Genomic DNA, 19,189 nt, shown 5'->3' on the forward strand with positions numbered 1-19,189 from the left:
CATCTACCCTTGAAGCATCGCAAAGGGTGAAAAAGACCTGAAACATAGATACTAGGGACATTAAAGAAAGCTCCAGTCAAACAGAACATATGGTTTTCCTGTGCTGCCAGAACAGGAGCAGCTGATGCCCAGATTATTCTGACACATGAAATAATTTTCCATTAAAAATGCTGCTGTAGCAGCTGGACCTAAGGCCAAGAAAAGTCTTGGTATGTACATCCAAAACACACAGTCTATCCTCTTTTGACTGTGCCACTAACATCTTCAACCACGTTTACTCAGTAAAAGAACTGTTAGCATCTTTCAAGCCAATTCACACACACACTACATACTCACCATTTCATATATGTGGCACAAAGTCTCTGCTGGTGTGGAATATGGTAACTATTTAAATGGAATATAGCAAACCTGCCCAACAAGCCCCAGCAAAAATTTTACTCAACAAAAGTAGCTGCACCTAACAAAAGCTGCATGAGAACCCAGGGAACTACACTGCACATCACTGTCTAGTTTTGTACTGACAGAGGAAATGACAAACCTCCTCTAGGAGAAGCTCTAGACAAACTCTCTTAAGTCAGAAATTGAAAGACAACGTCCCAAACTATATTTTAATGTGCTTACTCTGAAGAAAAGGAGACACTTCCTGTCTCACTATAAGTAGCATGTTAAATGTTGGAAAAATACAGAGAACGAGGTACAGTATAACTCTGAAGTTGGTAAAAAGAAATAGCACAGCTGGTTGAATAAAAGCCAGTGTTCAGAAATGATACAGCTGCCTCAATTTGAGAATATCACTTGTTTCTGCAACACTACATTGCTAAACTGCATAATTCAAAAAGACACTACGTTTGACAGATGAGAACACCATTAAAAAAACCAAACACACAATAAAGTAGTAGCAATATGGGAAAAAAAGACTGAAGTGAAGGCTAGAGAGCAAAGTAAAAGAGCAAACAGATGCCTTCCCTACTTTTAAAAGGTTGTGAATTTAAATCCATCAATTTAAACCACTACAAAAACCTGAACACACAGTTATTTTACTTTAGCTGTATTTATCACAAATCTCTTTAAGAAAAACAAGAAATGATTTAGTACTGAAAATGTCAAGAAAATTTAACACTGTTTGGTTTATTTTCTTTATTGTATGTATATAGGAATTGCTGTACTGAGTCAGCACCCCACTTCTGATGATGACTAAAGGTAGAAAAATAATAGCAGAACAGAAATACATGGCAATTACAGAGGAATACTTCCTAGGTATAGTCTACATACCAATGCAGCAATTTGCAAATCTAGGATTTTTTTCAGCCAAGGGCAATACCTTTGTATTGAAGTTACAACTTTCATTCATTAATTTCAGTGCATTTTGAACATCAAATTGTTTGACTCTACTATGTTCTAAGGCACGAGTTCTGCAATTTAATAATGTACTATGTAAAGAAACAGCTCTCTCTTATTTTTGAGCTGTCAGCTGACAACTTCACCTGATATCCTGTAATTCTTGTCTTGAAATATCTAACGACTGCTCTTTAAAGGTCTTCATCACACCACTAATATATTTGTAGGCTTCAACCATATCCTCCTCCCATGTCAGTCTTCTATTTTTCAGGCTCCCTCGTTGCTCCTAATAGGGAAGGATTTCCACAGTTCTAGTCATCCTTTCTGTTTTTCTGTGTATTATTTTAGATCAGATAACAGCACACAGTAATGGGGATGGAAAACCAATATATAGCTTTATACAGGTTCTTTACTCCATCCCTAACTCTTAACATTGTTCCTGTGCACTTTTTGGTGGGTTGTTGGGTTTTTTTTGCTTGCTATTGAAGTTATGTCTTCTTAGATCTATCTACTGAGTTATATTTAGTCAAAAAGGCTAACTATGAGAATAAGCTTCAGCTCATACTTGAAAAGGTTTTCAGAAAATCTGAATATGTAGTAAAGAATAACTAGGAAAGACAACAAAACTTGGACAAGAACATAAACTACCAATTTGTGGAGGCAGGTAAACTGAGGGAACAGTAAATCTGTTCTAATTCAGTCATCTAGCATCCAAACAATGACCTAAAGAGCACTAAAATTCAGGCAATTAATCTGATTGAACTGGACCACAATCAGTTCCAGTAAAAGCAGAAAGACTACAATGTCTCTAAAAACAACTTTGTTGGAGACACACTAAGGCCAGCAAAGTCATCTAGTCTTTGCTGGGTCTCTAATGGTTGCCTTTGAAAGGAGAAGAAATGGAAACAAACATCAGCTTTTCCAACCATTGTATTTTGCTCTGGAGCAGACAATTCTTATTGATGTCTGAGTTGAAAAGATGGCAGACAAGACACTCCAATCCTAAAATACTTCTACAATATTTTCTTGAATGTCCCCTTCACAAGCTAGCAGTTTAAATGAGTTTATCTAAGGCCACAGTCTCTGTAACATGGACTAACTACAGGTGGATGCAGCAGCAGGCTGCTGAGTTCCAAAGAGTAGCTGCTTTATTGCAAGGCTGAAGGTTTTGCTCCATCCTAGTCTTCATCAGAATACACAATACTGCTTGGAAATATCTATAAATAAACTCACCTGAAATGAGTAGGAAGACAGCACAACAACAATACTGAACACCTCCGAGTTCAACGATTCTGACATGTAACCTATGCATAGTCCACAGACTCTGTGCTGTGTGGACTTCCAAGTTCCCCAAACAACTAGAAACTATCAGTGCAGATGAAAAAAATCAAAAAGGTAACTATAAATAAAGATTGTCTGGATTTTTCCACCAATTCTGCAATTTGAGGACAACCTGGGAGAGATGTCCAAATAAGCATCAGGTGAACATTTGGATGACAGATGGGTAGAAATCAAGCTGGTAGTCATCTCATCTGCAGTTAGGTTTAAGAGGTTATCACAGCAGATGTTGACCTAAGTCCCACAGACAAGGAAGGCATTTACTAACGCATGGTACTGAACAGTTATAGACTGAGTTTATTCAAGGTCTAGGTATGGTTCAGGAGGGATGCTCTGAATGTGTGGAGTCCAACAGCCTTCTGTCTGAATGCACATATAAATGTTAATCAAAAGAGAATTTCAAATTTGCTCTTAGGAGAGGTAATAGCTAGTTCAGAGCAAAGAGTTAAAAAACTCTATAACTATAGGAAGCATCATGAGATTGAACACCGTTTGTACACCCTCCCTCCAATTTAAGTACAGTTTTAAAATGTGAAGCATATTTATAACTCTAACGAAAAGCACTGACACCATTTCAGAGTTTGGTATCAGTGACTACATATAGACCACACATCCTCCAGCATTTTTTATTGCTTTTGAACAAAGCTAATCTCTACTCTTTAAAATTATACTTGAAATTAAGTTGAAAGAGCAATACAATAGAATACAATAGTGACTGCTTCATGTTACAAGCCTGTCAAAAGTGAACTGACTGATGCATCTGTATAGAATATTAATTCAAATGACACATCAAGATTATTTGTTGGTTGGTACACAATCATTTATTGATATGACTGGGGATCAGAAAGTTGTTTGGATTCAGCACAGAAAGTGCTTACAAATGGACGCTCCCCACCCTCTAGTCCCTCCACCAGCAAGATCAAAAGCGGAACAGAGTCCTCTCATTGAGGGAAAAGAAAAGCCTGCACGGTGCTGTGGAACAGCCAAAATTCCTGAAGGGGAAACCTATCCCAAAGAATCACACAACAGTAGCATAACTTCAGTTGAAAGGGACCTTTGTGGATCTTCTAGTCTAATGGTCTGCTCAGAGCTGGTCTAACCTCCGAGTTAGGTCAGCCTGCTCAGGGTCCTTTCCAATTGCATTCTGAATCTCTGAGATTCCACAGCCCCTCTGGCACCTGGTTCCTGAGCTTAATCCCTGTAACCATTGATTTTATTTTTCTTTGATAACCAGTTAAAATTTTCTCTGTTGCAACTTGTGTTTATTGTCCTCGTCCTTTCACTGTACACTTGTGAGAAGAGGTTTTCTCTGCCTTTTCTAGCACATCTGGTATTTGAACTTTACAACCTGCCAGTCCCTTTCCCCACCTCAACAAATCAAGAGAACAAACTAGCTCCAGTCAGTAAACAAGAGCATTGACAAGGAAATCTTAGTTCTATATGCCAGTTACAGCAAACTGTAACCTGACAATTCCAGCTCTGCTACTGCATGAGGAAATATGGGAGAAATTCCCAGATATATTCACCTTCTTTACAATGAAGAAGCATTGATGAGTTGTCAATGCAGTTCTTCTATAGTCTCAACTCTTCATTGTTTGTTTTTTAAATTACAGATTAGGATAACATAGCTGAGAGTCAAAATAAACTTTGAAATTTTAATCTTTAAGGACCGCAGACCACAAAGTTTTTATGTAAAAAAAACCCCCTGTCCAGCAACAGAACACTCTTTGAACTGAATTCTTTCTTGAGGATTTCTCTAAGTAGAAAACAGTGCAAAGCACCCATGGCTCAACTCCTGATCGTGTGATGTAAGGTTTTCTGAACAGCTTTTCCTTGTAATCTCTTTATAGTCTCTTAGTCCAGCTCCTTGCTTCTCCTATGCAATACAAAAAGTTACCTGTGGAAATTTAAAACACCCCCTTAATACTTTGGTCTCTCATAATCACAGGTGAGAATGTCAACTCTGTAGGCTGGATTTCAAAACTGGATAACCAATTTTGCTTTTTATGAAAGAAAACAAACAAACAAACAAACAAAAACCAAACCCACATATCACCCCACAGATGCTGGGAAACTGACACCCTGAAAATACAGGGTCTCCCTTCCCATCTCAGGATTTAGAAATAACTGAAAATAACACAGAAATAACTGAGTAGGATACTGATCCTCGCTTGTGGTAAAAACTGAGCATGTCTGATGTAAGCATAAAATAATTTATTTTTTTGTTTTCTTGTTTGTTGCATTTAATGATCACATTTAACAATAAGGCTGCAGTAGAACAGTACTTGGACACTCTAGCCTCTCTGGATAATGCACATAACCCAAGGTAAAGTAAGGTAAACCCCTCCCCCCCAAGAAACCCCATTAAAAAAACCCCAGAAGATCAAGATGTTGATTTATATGTGCAACTTGTACACTCAGTTCTAGACAAGGCTTTCCAATAAATGTGCTAGAGGTCTGTTTATTCTGCTCCTATGAGGTAGTTATAGTATCCTTGTCTTCATTAATGCCAAAGGAATATAAACTGTACTGTTCTAGTGCACAGAATGCACTACTTCACGCTTAAGGCATCTTCTATTTCCATACTCAGAGGAATAGGGTACATCTGCCCTAAAATGTAGGGGCATTTTAGGCATGTAACTGCCTAAAATCACAGAAAACCAAATATATTATGAGACTGTAATAACATGATTGGGAAGAGGTCACTTACCTTTCTGCCCAGAGGAAAAGGGTACATCTGCCACAGTAACTGCCTAAAATCACAGAAAACCAAGTATGTGATGAGACTGTAATAACATGATTGGGAAGAGGTCACTTACCTTTCTGCTTCATGATGACCTCAAAAATTCATTTTACTTTAAATTAATCAGACCCTTTGGAAGAAGGAAAACAGCAAGTGGCAAAGATATCTACCCTAACCAAAGGCCAGTGAACCTACTAGTAAAACTGCTTCTCTATTAAAGAATCAACATGGAAGTGTCAAAAAGGGATAAACATAACAGGTGACATCTATCCTAAGGTAACCAGTGTCATAACAGACTGCAGCATGGGCAGTCTCTTACCTGAGCTGGTGAGCACACTCAGGGGACTGCTGGAGGAAGTGAGCGCTGCGGTACCACTCGGTGTATTCTGAGCTGCACTGGCCGCAGCTGCCAACGCGGCCAGGTTCTGCAATTGCATCGCGTTCAGTCCTGCAACACATGCAAGAATGCACAGAGTTTCTCCTAGAACGGTCCCCAGCATCCAAGCTTAACAGATCCAGAAACCTCAGCACATCACAAGGGAGTAACAGGAAGGAGCTTAAAAACAACAGGCTTAATACTAGTTACTAATCCTTTCTACACTGCAATTCCTTGTTATAACTAAAAAAAGAAGTTTTTCTTTACCCAGTTAGATGAGTTTCGGTAAAAGACCACGTAGTCCTGAACCCAGATGTAGAATCCAGAGTACAGAAATTTTCAAGCAGTGTTCTCTGCAGTCACAAAAGCATAGCAGCTTTAACTGAGAGTTAAGCCAGGGTCTGACAGCTCATTTGCAAGTCAGAGAACTTGTCTAGACACAAGGCCAACAACCTCCTCTTCTCTCCTGTCTCTCCACCATCTTTTTATGGGAACAGCAATAACTGCAGAATTCCTTCAGGAAGGCCTACACATCACAGTGGCCACGAAGTCACACCTTTAACCCACCATCAGCTGTTTGTTTGGTCTCCTTGGCAGCCAAGAAGCAACAGTCAGTTGTGAGACAATGTTCAGTGGCAACTCCTGACCACAAGATCAGCCAATGTACGTGTAGGCTAGTCAGCTGGTCAAACAAAAGGGGCAAGGAAAATGGGAAACATCAAGGGCATTGTAGGTAGGCAGCCAGGAATACTGCAGGGGGAGAAAGGTATCCCTGTGTTGATGAACTTTTACTTGTCCATTTAATCATCTGACTGACCTTAATTTTGAGACATAATCTTTGAATGAAACCATTTGGACAGTACAGACACTGATTATTATTGATACCAATCTTCTTCTGAACTCTCTATTCTAGCCATCCTTTGGTAGGCTAGCTCCATCCTTCCAATTCTGGCTCTCTTCCCTTTTCCCTTATTTCCCCTTTTTGACTCTACCTTTGCTTATTCTAACAATTCCTCCTCTTTTCATCTGACTTCAGACAATCCCTAGTAATTCTTCCCTACAAAATTAAAACTAAATTAATCATCATTCATATAACAAAATCAAAACGTCCTAGGCAGATGTGGCACCTCATCTTTTGGATACTTAGTAAGCAGTTGGTGACAAAGCACACATCTCAAATAATTAAAAACTCAGTTTTTGTCATTTAAGTATGCAAACAGACAATGTAAGAATGTAAGTGACAATGCAGTATAAACTATTTATTTTCTAAAAAACTTCTACCTTTAGCATAGTTCCTTTGTTTTTGGTTTGTTTTTTTTTTATATATATATATATATTTTCCAATTGTTTTCTCTTTGTGACAGGATGTTTCCCTAACCACATTTAATGCCTGAAAAAAGACACTGCCTTCAGTTAGATTATCAAGGTGCCACTGTAACATAAAAGTATAAAGTTAAATATCAAAAAGTTATATATTTTGTTTTTATTGTGCAACAGAGGGTTAAAAGTGCAAGTGTTAGAGGTAGTGCAGAACAGAGCTGCTTGCTTCCTTTCTGAAGCAGTTTGGTGTGCGCACTGCACCCGTCCTCCTGTCACACACTGTTTTCCCATCTGCTTTCAACTAGAGTCAAGACTAAATTTTGTCTACAAAGTCGACATAGTTTTTGGATCTAATTACCTACTTAATTTTTTCCCCCCCTATGAATCTCAAGAAAGGAGATCAGCCAAGATATTACCACCACTTTGAAAATAAAACTCTTTCTGTGTAGCATCACAGGTTTGAAATAATTCTTTCAAAACACCATGCAATACGCTATTCATATGTCAGAGTTCTCAATTTTTAAGGTGTTTTTTAAAAAAATAGTGAAGACAGAATTACCCTGAAACTTCATAGGCAACCTCAGCTTGTTAGCCCCTTCCCCCTGCCCCATTTCTTACTGTGGTAACAATTAACACAAAACCACTGTACTGTTTTTCTCCTTTATTACCACTTGCTTTTAAACAGACACAAGAAGGGGGGAAAAAAAACAAACAGTATAATGGGCATAGCAATCTATTATAGATCACCACCACACAGGATATTAGTGAAACTGATTTTTAAAAAATTGTTTTTGCAAGAATCTTAGATCTAAGAGCTCTGAAGAGGTCTAACATGAAAAAGAAAAAAAGGAAACAAAAGAAGCTAAGGTTAGAATCAACCTCAAGTATAAATCAAACTTTTGCAAGAATCTTGGATTTAAGAGCTCTGAAGAGGTCTAACATGAAAAAAAAAAAAGGAAACAAAAGAAGCCAAGGTTAGAATCAACCTCAAGTATAAATCAAATTTCTTACAACTGAAAACATAACACTTTGCAAAACCTTGTAACTGTTACTGATGGGTGCACCAACACCAGTCAGGTGTACAAAGACACTTTAGTTTCTTGTTAACACTTTTCAATCAGCCTCTGCAGAGACAGGGCATATAACATTGTAAACTACTGTACAACTCCAGGAGGTAATTTTAAAAGCTTAAAAGGTTCAGTATTAAAACCAAAACTGGTTTTAGATAGTTTTTCTGCCAGCAGAAGAATTTAAAAATGTGGTGAACGGAGTTACTAATGTGTTTTATTATTCCCCACCCTGCAAAGACAGAAGGGACAATGAATTTGCAGCCCCAGTGCTGCTGTACTCAGTGAATATTCTGACTACCAGCTCACAGCAAGGGATTTGGCTGATACCTCTTAAGCTGATATTTCCCTAACAGCAATGGCGTAATCAAGCATAATTCAAACGAAGGAATTAAAGAACGTGAATGAATGGCTGGTTCACCCTCCTACCAACACTGCATTTTAAACTTCAATGTATTTAAGAAAAAAGAATTTAAAATGGGAAACCTAAGAATCTATTATCACTGAAACACAAGCATCAGTGCTTACTTCAATACACAATGCTTCAAATATGCACCTGCTGGAATGAAAATAAATACCCAGAGCCATCTTTTTGTACCCATGAGGGAAGATAATTTTAAATGCCAGAGGTAGGGGAGATTACCAGCATACCACAACTTACCTTAGGGACAATGATTAACTAAGATTAAGAAGGAACATCCACACTTGTAGTAGAGGATTCCTGCCATTCCAAAGGAGTGGGTAAACTCAGCACTACTTATTTCAAATGAGGTTAATGTGCCTACAAGCCTTTTGGCTACTTTTTCTACCCTCCTCCTCTTTTCTTTAGCACTGAACTTGTCTTCTGGCGGAAAAAAAAACTCACCTCCCATTGGGTGGAGGCTGCTCAGTGTGTTCAGGTTCCCAGATGACGCAGCTGCTGTCTGCTGAAGGAGCTGCAAATAAAGCTAGACATTACACCAAAAAACAAAACAAGAGTGAGAGTGAGGGCTGGCTCCGCTTCTGGGAGAAAGTGCATCACACCACAGCCAGAGCGCCGTCACAAAGGGAATTCCCACTGCCCAGGCACCACATCGTAGCAAAGCATCAAGAGAATTCCCCTCACACAGTACAGCCAGAGCAGCACCACAGTGAAAATCCACGTTGCCCATGCATCACACTGCAGCCAAAGCAACAGCACAGCGCCTTCCCCGCTCCACGTAATCAAAGTCGAGGGAAGTTTAGAGCTAAGACACCAAGACAAACGCAGTAGAATCACTAGTGAGAGACAACCCCTACCCAAAGCACATCAGGCAGGATTGCCACGCCTAAGGATACACTACCTCAAACCAGACTTTACAGCTGACACTGTCAGCACAGGCCAAATGGCAAATGCCACCCCAAAACCAAAGTGAGAGAGAACCCTCTTCGCTTTCCTGACACACAGCAGCCATGAGAGAAATGTCAAGCTTCAGCTTGGAAGCCATTTAAAGGGATTTCCTATTCCTTTCTCCATTAACTAGGTGTTGTTATAAAAAATTCCAATCTACTAAACCTAAAGCAGTAGTAAAAAGAGTGAATGCCTCGACTTCAACAGTGCACCAGACCAAGAACGAGAGGAAATTTTCCTTTTCCCCAGGCCTTATATTGCATGAATACAGTTCTCACAGCTACTCTGGCAATCCACATGAGCCACAACACATCAGCTGATGAAAAGTTCACCCTTCAGGGACCCAGTAAAATCAACTAAAATCAGTCACAAACAGGAGACTACCCTCTGTTGTGTCTTTTTTGCTAAAGAGAGTAGTTTCTCTCTTATTTTCTGCGTAGATTCTTTTTTGGGGTTGTTTTGGTTCTGGTTTTTTGTTACTTTGTTTGTTTGTTTGTTTTTTCTATTTGGACAGCATCAAGTACTGTTCTAAGCTTCACTAAAAGGGGATGAGAGAAATAAAGGCTGAAAAAGGAAAGATGGAAGAGGAATACAAGAACTATGTCATTAGATAGACACGAAAAGGGCATTTATGTGGATAAACACTGAAGCCATAGCATGTGAAGAAAATCTTCCCAGCACAAAGTCATCCTACAGAAGACAAGGGGGTTGGGGGGGTGGAAGTTTTAGTAGTTAGGGCTACAGTAACTGGGGCTGAAATCCTTACTTAAATGTACCCTGACTAGTTGTTAGCATGTAACTTAATTTCAGCCTCCTCATCCACAAACTGGGGATTAAGAACCCTGCTCCTATACATCAGGAGCTTTCTAAATATGAATACATTAAACACTGCAAAACAATCAGACACTGTAACCCCTTGAAGAGTCAAAAAGAACCCAAATGAGAAACTCACTGCTAAGTATTGGGGTCCAAGTGTGTTGAGACCAGCCAGGTTTCCCCATACTGAGGCAGCACTGATCTGTTGCATTTGTTGTTGGAGTTGCTGAGCAATTCGTTTCTGCTCTTTGTCCTTCTGTGTGTCTGCAAATTTTACCACAATGGGAGAAGAGCAACCCTGCAAACAGCAATTCAAACGATCACATACTTGCTATCCCCAGCAGTCACAAAAATACAGTGTTAAGATTCAGTCACTGAAAGCACTATCCTCCCCCCTACATGCACATACACACACACACACACACACATATATATATATATATATATATTCAAACAGCACAAGCCATTAAAGGTTCAAAATCTCATTTGCTTTTAATTCTATTTTGTATTTTGCTATTTTCTCTGCAGATGAAGTTTCTATCTCTAGCTCTAAAACAGGAGTAGAACAAACACAAAGGTCCTGGAGTAGTATTTGCGAAGAAACACACACTGCACTACTTCTCTCTGCTCTCTAGTCCTCCAAACTCTATAGTGACTGCCTGACAAATTACATCTTCTCCTGCCACCCATGAACTTGTTTTACCTCCATGGTTTGTGCTTGGTGCATTGCTTTGATTGCTGTTTGTGCCATGGCTCTTGTTGTAAAAGTCACAAATGCACAACCTGGAGAAAGAACAAAAAGGAATCAAGTAATTCACTGCATCTGCAATTACTGGGATGAATAAAGAAATGAAAATGCCTACTTTGGGGAGAGCTGGGGGGTGGGAAGGGTGAATCACACAAAGAGCTGAAATGCCACCTTGAGTTGCAATAGGCAGCATTCAGTGGAGAACCTTCAACGTCAGAAAAGCTTCCTGCTTACCTCGGCTCAGGCCATCTGGGCCCCGTAATATCCTGCATTCTTCAATCTGCCCAAAGGGGGAGAACATCACTCGGATATCATTCTCATTGCACTTCTTGGATATCATTCCAATAAACAACTTCCTATCTTCTACTGCTAAGAAATCAAAGGATAAGAGTGTTACCAGCAAATATGTGCTTACAAGATCTTATTTTGTCAAGTTTTCTCCATCAGCTGCAGTTATTCCTTGTATTTAGGGCAGAGCCTTGTCAAACCAGATTCCCAATCATGGAATCTCTTCAGTTTAAGAGGATGCACATGAACCTGAAGGATGCCTGGTTTATGTTGGTTTATGTTTACATTTTGTTTCTCCCTTGCAAGCCTGTGAACTGCAAGAATGTAAGAAAAGGAAAATAATAATATATTGGATTCAGCACTTCCCTGTATCTCCTACATTCAATTCCTGGGGAGTGAGAGGAGACTTGTATGTATTTTATTGGATTATTTTCATCCTCTCTCCTCTCTCTTCTATCTTTAGACTACCAACATACCTAACTGTAACTAAACAAGCAAGTGAGCTGCAGAAAGCTGCTTTCTAGCCTCTTTATCATGCCAATTACTTAAATTCAGATCTGCTATTTCCTCATGCTCCTGTCTCAACAGTGGAAGCAACAGCAGTTGCTAAAACAGACCAGTTTTAGTTCTGTTTTGGATTCATCCATTCTGATCTGTACCAAAAGCATGAAAGCACCACCTCAAATCAGAAGGACGGACTGTGTGCTACTGTATCCTGCCTCTAAATGCTGATGCTACTAGATACATTAGTTGAAGAATATCTTTCAGTGTAAAGACTAAAAGATATTCTTATTAAAATAAATGGTCCAGAAAGACATTTCTCTTAACTATTCAGTTAGTGGTTACTAATGTCACTTTAAGGTCACTTAAGGGAGTGGGGTAAATTCCAGCCCAGAGCAGAACATTTTATGTCTCATTTTACTTATTTAAGGATGTTAGTCACCTCTGAAATACTTTTAAAGGATGAAGCAAATTATGCAGCATACCATTTGGAACTATAAACCAGTTTGCAAATACAACATACAGTACAATATAAAATGTAATATGATGAAGGCTCTGACACAATTTGAAGCTCCAAGAGAGAAAGTCTCCTATTTAGTGCCATGGTGGGGAGAAACCAGCTTATTTGCCAAGTTTTCTATGGTGTTGAAGAGGAAAATTCCAAACTATTCCAGCTGACATGACTTTAACTGACTACTAAATCTTAATGTTGTATGCAGTTCACTTTCAAGCTCTTAGAGCAGAAAGCTGCTTTCAAATTCTTTCTGCAATCCATTTTAGTTCAAGAGAACCAGAATCCCTTTTATTAATGGCAAGGTAAAATACTTTTAACTGATGCTTTCTTGTTGATATTTTCACCTACACCTTTTACTAAATATTATATTATTATATAATAATCTCAGAACTGTCATCTTAAAATTCCATTAAATATTTTTTTCCTCTTTCCATTTTTTCCCAGGATATTTGTGTGTATATAATGCAACATTAGTTTTAGTTTAGAGAATCTATTCTGTTCTCCCCCCAACAATACTTCAAAATAATTACTCTTTCCTAGATATATTTACACAGAAACATATTCTGTATACACATGGAGGAATTTGCAGATGGAATTACTCCTCCTATATGTCACTTGTACCTCTCATCTTCCATTTTCAATTATCTGAAGAGGTAAGCTTTCTGGAACTAGGATTATCTTCTTCATGATGCAACGCTAATCTTATAGTAACTGTGGCAAAGGAAGAAAATAAAACTCAGCCAAGACTAGAAAGGCTGAAACTACAAGATGCTGAACACTTTCTTTACTTATCTTGCAGCAATATATACAGACACCCACTCATCTGAACATGTATATATGTATGCATATAAACTCCTCATGCAAATACATGGATGAACAATCATTACCCAGTGGTAGATGCTTAATGTCTTAATCAATCTGAAATGGCCAATGTGCAGAAATATTCAGTTATTTCTCTACTGAACTGCTGTGAATTCTCAATCTCCTTTGAATACTACAAGAAGTAGTTTTGACTCCCACCACAGCTGCCACAGGCCTTGCCTGAAATGGGTCAAGCACTTGAAAAAGGATCTCTAGCTTTCATAGAATCATAGAACTGTTTGGGTTGGAAGGGACCTTAAAGCTCATCCAGTTCCAACCCCCCTGCCAGCAGCAGGGACACCTTCCACTAGACCAGGTTGCTCAAAGCCTCATCCAACCTGGCCTTCAACACTTCCAGGGAGGAGCAGCCACAGCTTCTCTGGGCAACCTGGGCCAGTGTCTGACCACCCTCACAGTGAAGAACTTCTTCCTAATGTCTCATCTAAACCTCCCCTCTTCCAGTTTAAAGCCATTACTCTTCATCCTATCACTACACTCCCTGATAAAAGAATTCCTCCCCATCTTTGATGCAGGCCCACTTTAAGTACTGGAAGGCTGCTATAAGGTCTCTCCAGAGCCTTCTCTTCTCCCTCAGCCTGTCCTCATAGGAGAGGTGCTCCAGCCCCCTGATCATCTTTGTGGCCCTTCTCTGGACCCACTCGAGCAGGTCCACGTCTTCCTTATGCTGGGGGCCCCAGAGCTGAACACAGTACGCCAGGTGGGGTCTCACGAGAGCAGAGTAGAGTGGAAGAATCACCTCCCTCAACCTGTTAGCCCTTCTTCTGACACAGCCCAGGATACAACTGGTTTTCTTGGCTGCAAGTGCACATTGCCAGCTTATATTCAGTTTTTCATCCACCAATACTCCAGAGTCCTTCTCCACAGGGCTGCTCTCAATCCACTTCTAGCCCAGCCTGTATCCATTTTTGGGGTTGCCCTGACCCAGCTGCCAGACCTTGCACTTGGCCCTGTTGAACTTCATGAGGTTCACGTGCGCCCACTTCTCTAGCCTGTTAAGGTCCCTCTGGATGGCATCCTGTCCCTCTAGAGTATCAACCACAGCACTCAGCTTGGTGTCATCTGTAAACTTGCTGAGGGTGCACTCAATCCCACTGTCCATGTCCCCAACAAAGATTTAAACCACCTTAGTACAAAGAAGAACTCACTGGATGTTTCCCTAACTGACAACATGGTTCTGCCACAAGCAGCAGCAGTGGGAGATACTGACTCATGGAATTTGAGAGACATCACTTATGCTACCAACTATATTGAAAACACACCTTTTTTTTTAAAATTATTTTTTAAAAAATCAGGTGTACAATTCAAGACGACAGATTCTGATGAATCAGAAGCTGTTCAACAACAGGAAAATCCTCAAGTTTCCCTATTAGCACAAATGATGCCATCAAACTCAGACTTTAGTACAGCTTACCATTACTCTTTTCACTGTCAGCTGGTTTCATCTGGATAGGATGGTGCATCTGAAACGTAAAAATATTATTTAATCCTTGTTGCATTCACTTTATACTACATGAAATACATCCCATTAGAATTGTGGAAGAAAGAAATGGTAGCCTAAATTGCCTCTACAGAAGTGCATATGTAACAATACATACGTTTCTACAAGAAAGAAAAGCTTTCCTAATGGTATGACATCATTCTTCCTCAGACAGTATTGCAGGAGCCATACCCACTCACTTCACTACCATGTTGTTCTCCCAAATGCTTCCAAATTCCCTTCAGATCTGTTATTATACGAATCTCATGACATTGCTCTTCTGAATAGTTCTTTTAAAACATTATTTGAGGGCAATGTAACATATGTTTGTACATCAGTGGTGCCAGAGTGCAGAAAAACAAGACAGGGTTGTGAAGAAAGCATGGCTCTTTTCTTACCCCTGGGAGGATCTTCATGTTGTGAAGAGCATTCTGTGCTTCTAGTGCAGCTTTACGGGTATAAAATGTAACAAAACAGCACCCTGCAAATGAAACAAAAAGAAAAAACACCATGAACGATAACGTGCTGTACAGAAATTTGAAGTCCCACTTGCATCCTTCCAATGCAAAGTGTATGACAAGTAGAAGAGGTCAGATACTGAAATAGGTAGGTACTACAGATTGTGACTGTTTAAAAAAGGTGTTTAAGTGTAATAAAACAGGATATATTCAGAACTGACCCAACATCACCAATACACCATTAAAACAAATATTTAGCTATATCTGCCAAATAGTTGTTGGCTATTTCCATTATCAAACTTCAACAATTACTTGCTAGGATCCAAAACTTACCTAGTTTCACAGGAAATAAAGATATTGCACATAAATGAGCTGCAAATCCAGGTACAACATTTAATAAGGATTTGATGTACACAAATGACTAATACCTCAATTTTATATTTTATCTGAAACTGTGACGCTTTCCAGCAACGTTTTGATCATACCATAGCATCACAACGATGCTCTAGAGCAGCAGAGTATTAATTTTATGTTCTGCTTTGCAATTATAATTCATACTCTTCAAACATCCCCATCACTTCTGAGCTCTAAAAGAAAAAAATAAGATTTTCCCCAGCTCAGCTAATGACTGGATCACAGTCCAAGAATAATTAGACACATAGACTTAAAGACCCTAAAGCCTGGGCTTGCATGCACACCTGCTCACAGAGAGCTCCAACATACAGGGATGTTTGACTAAGCAAACAGCTAAGATTATAACTGTGTGAAAGCAGCTGAGACCCCAAGTCCCACATAAAAAGTAGGGAAGTTCTCACCTTTGCTTTGAGGAGGGTTTTGGCTCCTGTCCCTCAAGACATTGATTTCATAGACAGCACCATACTGTTCAAAAAGTTCTCTTAGATCCTTCTCACACCAGCTCCGTGGGACCTGACCCACAAACATCTTGATAGCATCTAGATCAGGTTGGTCTGGGTGATCCAGTGTGCCATTCATTTTCTTTGAGCTATGAAAAACAAGAAGGAATTTCTGGTTTTTATCTTCCCACAGATTCTAGATGCTATTGCAGCTAGAAAAATTATGCTTACAGGGAGGTAAAATAAATGTATTTCTACATATATATATAAAAATATAATTAAAATATACAGAGAGACTCTTGCACATTCCCAGTCTTGCATACCAGAAAATATTCAGAAACATCATTCACATTCATTGGCAAGCTGTGCACTTGGAAACCAAACACTCTCTGCACAGCTGTTTAAAAACTTCTCCTAATGTTTGTTCCTATAGTGTAGTCAACAGCTGGGATTCAGGACATAAAATTTGTTGAGATGACTGAAAAATATCCCTGGTTCAGCTATATAAGATTTTACAGAAAAAGAAACCAGAACAGGAAGGAGCCTAAACTCAGTCTACCCACAGAGTACTGAAGTTATCGGTACCACCGCAAATGAGGGGGGAACTAGATGTGACTATCTAGAACGGTTTCCCAGGCTGAAGATCCATCTTAAAACAGAGGAACAAGTACAACTGAAGAGATGAGAAGTTCCATCGAAGGTTTACGAGGTAATAGTTCTTTGTGAAACTAGGGAGCTTTCAACAGCATTTGGGGAAAACAAACAAAACAAACAAAACAGGTTTAGGTTGTACATGAACAGTTTGGGATTGGACAACCTAGTCCAGACTGAATCAAGTTGAGTAATGGCAGGGTGTTAACATGGGGAAAAAAAGTCACTTGTTAGACTTAGACAACAACAAAGAAGTTTTGAGTATGGGAATGTTCAACAGGCTTCAAGGTGTTACATCTAGCCATAGGAAGAGTTCACATCCCGTTAATACAACGGTGTTACACTCCACCCAGCTCACTGACAGTCACACACAGCTTCCTGCACCACTCCTCGGTGTCTGCCAGCTGTAAAGTGAAGTCTCATCACCAGTAGTCACAGCCTGGCTGGTACACCACAGGATTTATCTCTGTGGAAGACTGGTTGTAACAACATCCCATTGCAGCTATAGCAATTAGTAAGTTAAAATTGCTGACCAACCCCTGTATAATCTAGAAAGGACATGGGGAGTGGCATAGTAACTACACAATGATTCCCTCCCGCCCCCAAACTCTTTGTTGAAGAATACAGGTGGCCTTCTTCCAGAGTTGTCACCTTTCTTCATCTCTGCTTTTTTCCTTTAAAGATAGGTTTTGATTGCCTTATTAACGACACATTAAACAGTGTTCCTCTCACTGTCCATCTGCAATCATGTTCCCCCCTAAATAGAATTAAAGAAAAAAAAAAAAATTCCAAAAGAGGTCATGTTTAGTTAATTTTTCCCCTCAATAGGCTGCTGTTCAGAGCCTAAGGAAAAACCGACGCCAGGGAAAGCTCATAATTTTTTAACTGTATGAACAGACCTCAGAAACAACAAAGCTTCTTACCAAAAGGGAAAGGAATCATCATAAATCCTTTCATTTATCTCTACCTTTCCACTCAGAAACGGCCAGCACCTCTCCAAATATCCAAGGTAAACAATACCTTTTACAAGGATGTAAACTACCTTCTTTCATCCAGTGTCTTTTCATTCCAATTGAGAACAACTGGAAATCATTTATCTTCTTCCAATAATAATTTTCAGCCCTGTCTTCTACACCATGGGTAGCATCAAGGACATAGAATGGCTCCTGTTAACTGGGCAACTCTTAACATGACCTCAATAGTATTTGAGGAATCTTTCATTCCGCATTAAAAGGTTTAGCCTGGAGTCACTAACAGGGAAGAACAGAAATTGTTCTCCCAAGAACTGATTTAATAACTGATTTTATAATACAAGCACCTGTAGCATACTATAAGCAGTACTGCCATATAGCTTTATTCCTTCTTAGCTCTCATCCCCAAAATTATCAGATAATTTTTAACCTCTATCCAGAACCCAACATCAAATGTCAATGCCCACTAGGATTTCTTTACTAAGAAAACAAACTGCAGGCTTTCTCCTATCTCTCTTTCCCCCGGGCACCAAGGGGGGTTCATCAGAGAGCAGAGGCTTCAGCGGCAGCAATTTCAACTATCACTTTCGTTAAAAAGTTAAGACATGAAAATAAAATACTTACACAGGGCTAGCATTCAAGGAGCAATGGTCCACCATCATCTCTGGGAGGAAATCCAACTTGAACGCAGCCATCACCTCAGTCTGTGTCAAACTACTAACACTAAATCAGTGTACTGCCTAACGCCCAAACAACGCCACTTCCAAAAGTCCTGCAGGTCTTAACACTCAGCCACACAAAAAACACTCAAACCACAGAAACAGAAGCTCAGGGAGACCAGCAATAGACACCACAGAAACAGGCTGGACTGGGAAAGGGACATGGAATCCCAGATTAAAAAGGGGATGTGACCATGTGAAGGGAGGCTCAGCTTAATACACAATGAAAATGCTGATGCACTGGGCTTGTTTTGTGCAATTTTCCCTGGCGAAGCAGTACTGAGTGCACTGTCAGATAAACAGAGTGTCAGATCCATGAAGATAGCAATGGGTAACAGACCAGAAAGAATACAAACTCCAGTCTTTCCATCCCCAACTAACTCCTTGCCTCCCAAAATGGCAGTCCATGGCCTTGAGGTTCAGACAGACACTTTCCGTATCACCAACACTACAGGTGTGAAGTCAAGAGCTTCCTTCACCATAAACATTTCCGATGGCTGATCTCACTCTTTTCACCTTGTGAACTATTTCTGACACTCTCCTAAATTCTAGGGAGAAAAACCCAAACCAGAATGTTTCTCTGAACCTGCTAAAAATCAAAGCTAAGAAGATTTCTTACTCAAAAATTCCTTAACTACCACAGAACGTCAAAACCTACTCCTTTTATAGAAGGAAAACGTACATTGCTCTAGAAACAATACTTTGCCCATCACGAGTCTATAAATGCAGAGATATACAGAGCCTGGAGATGATAAAGAA

At 39.6% G+C, this 19,189-nt stretch overlaps 1 protein-coding gene across 3 annotated transcripts in view; it reads right to left on the minus strand.

The window, feature by feature from the left end:
• The window catches only part of CELF1 (CUGBP Elav-like family member 1), a 22,326-nt gene extending 3,914 nt beyond the window's left edge, over positions 1–18,412 (minus strand). For 2 of the 3 annotated variants that reach the window (XM_010163160.1, XM_029083769.1), the window contains exons 1-9: positions 18,336–18,406; positions 16,051–16,238; positions 15,176–15,258; positions 14,712–14,760; positions 11,350–11,484; positions 11,071–11,150; positions 10,504–10,665; positions 9,048–9,129; positions 5,739–5,867 (exon numbers count right to left, since the gene is read on the minus strand). In XM_010163160.1, the coding sequence (XP_010161462.1) occupies positions 5,739–5,867; positions 9,048–9,129; positions 10,504–10,665; positions 11,071–11,150; positions 11,350–11,484; positions 14,712–14,760; positions 15,176–15,258; positions 16,051–16,238; positions 18,336–18,406 (979 nt within the window). Of the gene's footprint in view, positions 1–5,738; positions 5,868–9,047; positions 9,130–10,503; positions 10,666–11,070; positions 11,151–11,349; positions 11,485–14,711; positions 14,761–15,175; positions 15,259–16,050; positions 16,239–18,335 lie in introns of all 3 variants that reach the window. The other variant, XM_010163184.1, reaches the window with a different exon arrangement.
• Between the last annotated feature and the right edge of the window lie 777 nt (positions 18,413–19,189).

This window comes from Antrostomus carolinensis, unplaced genomic scaffold (genome assembly GCF_000700745.2).
Source record: "Antrostomus carolinensis isolate BGI_N321 unplaced genomic scaffold, ASM70074v2 scaffold2770, whole genome shotgun sequence".
Classification (NCBI taxonomy): domain Eukaryota; kingdom Metazoa; phylum Chordata; class Aves; order Caprimulgiformes; family Caprimulgidae; genus Antrostomus; species Antrostomus carolinensis.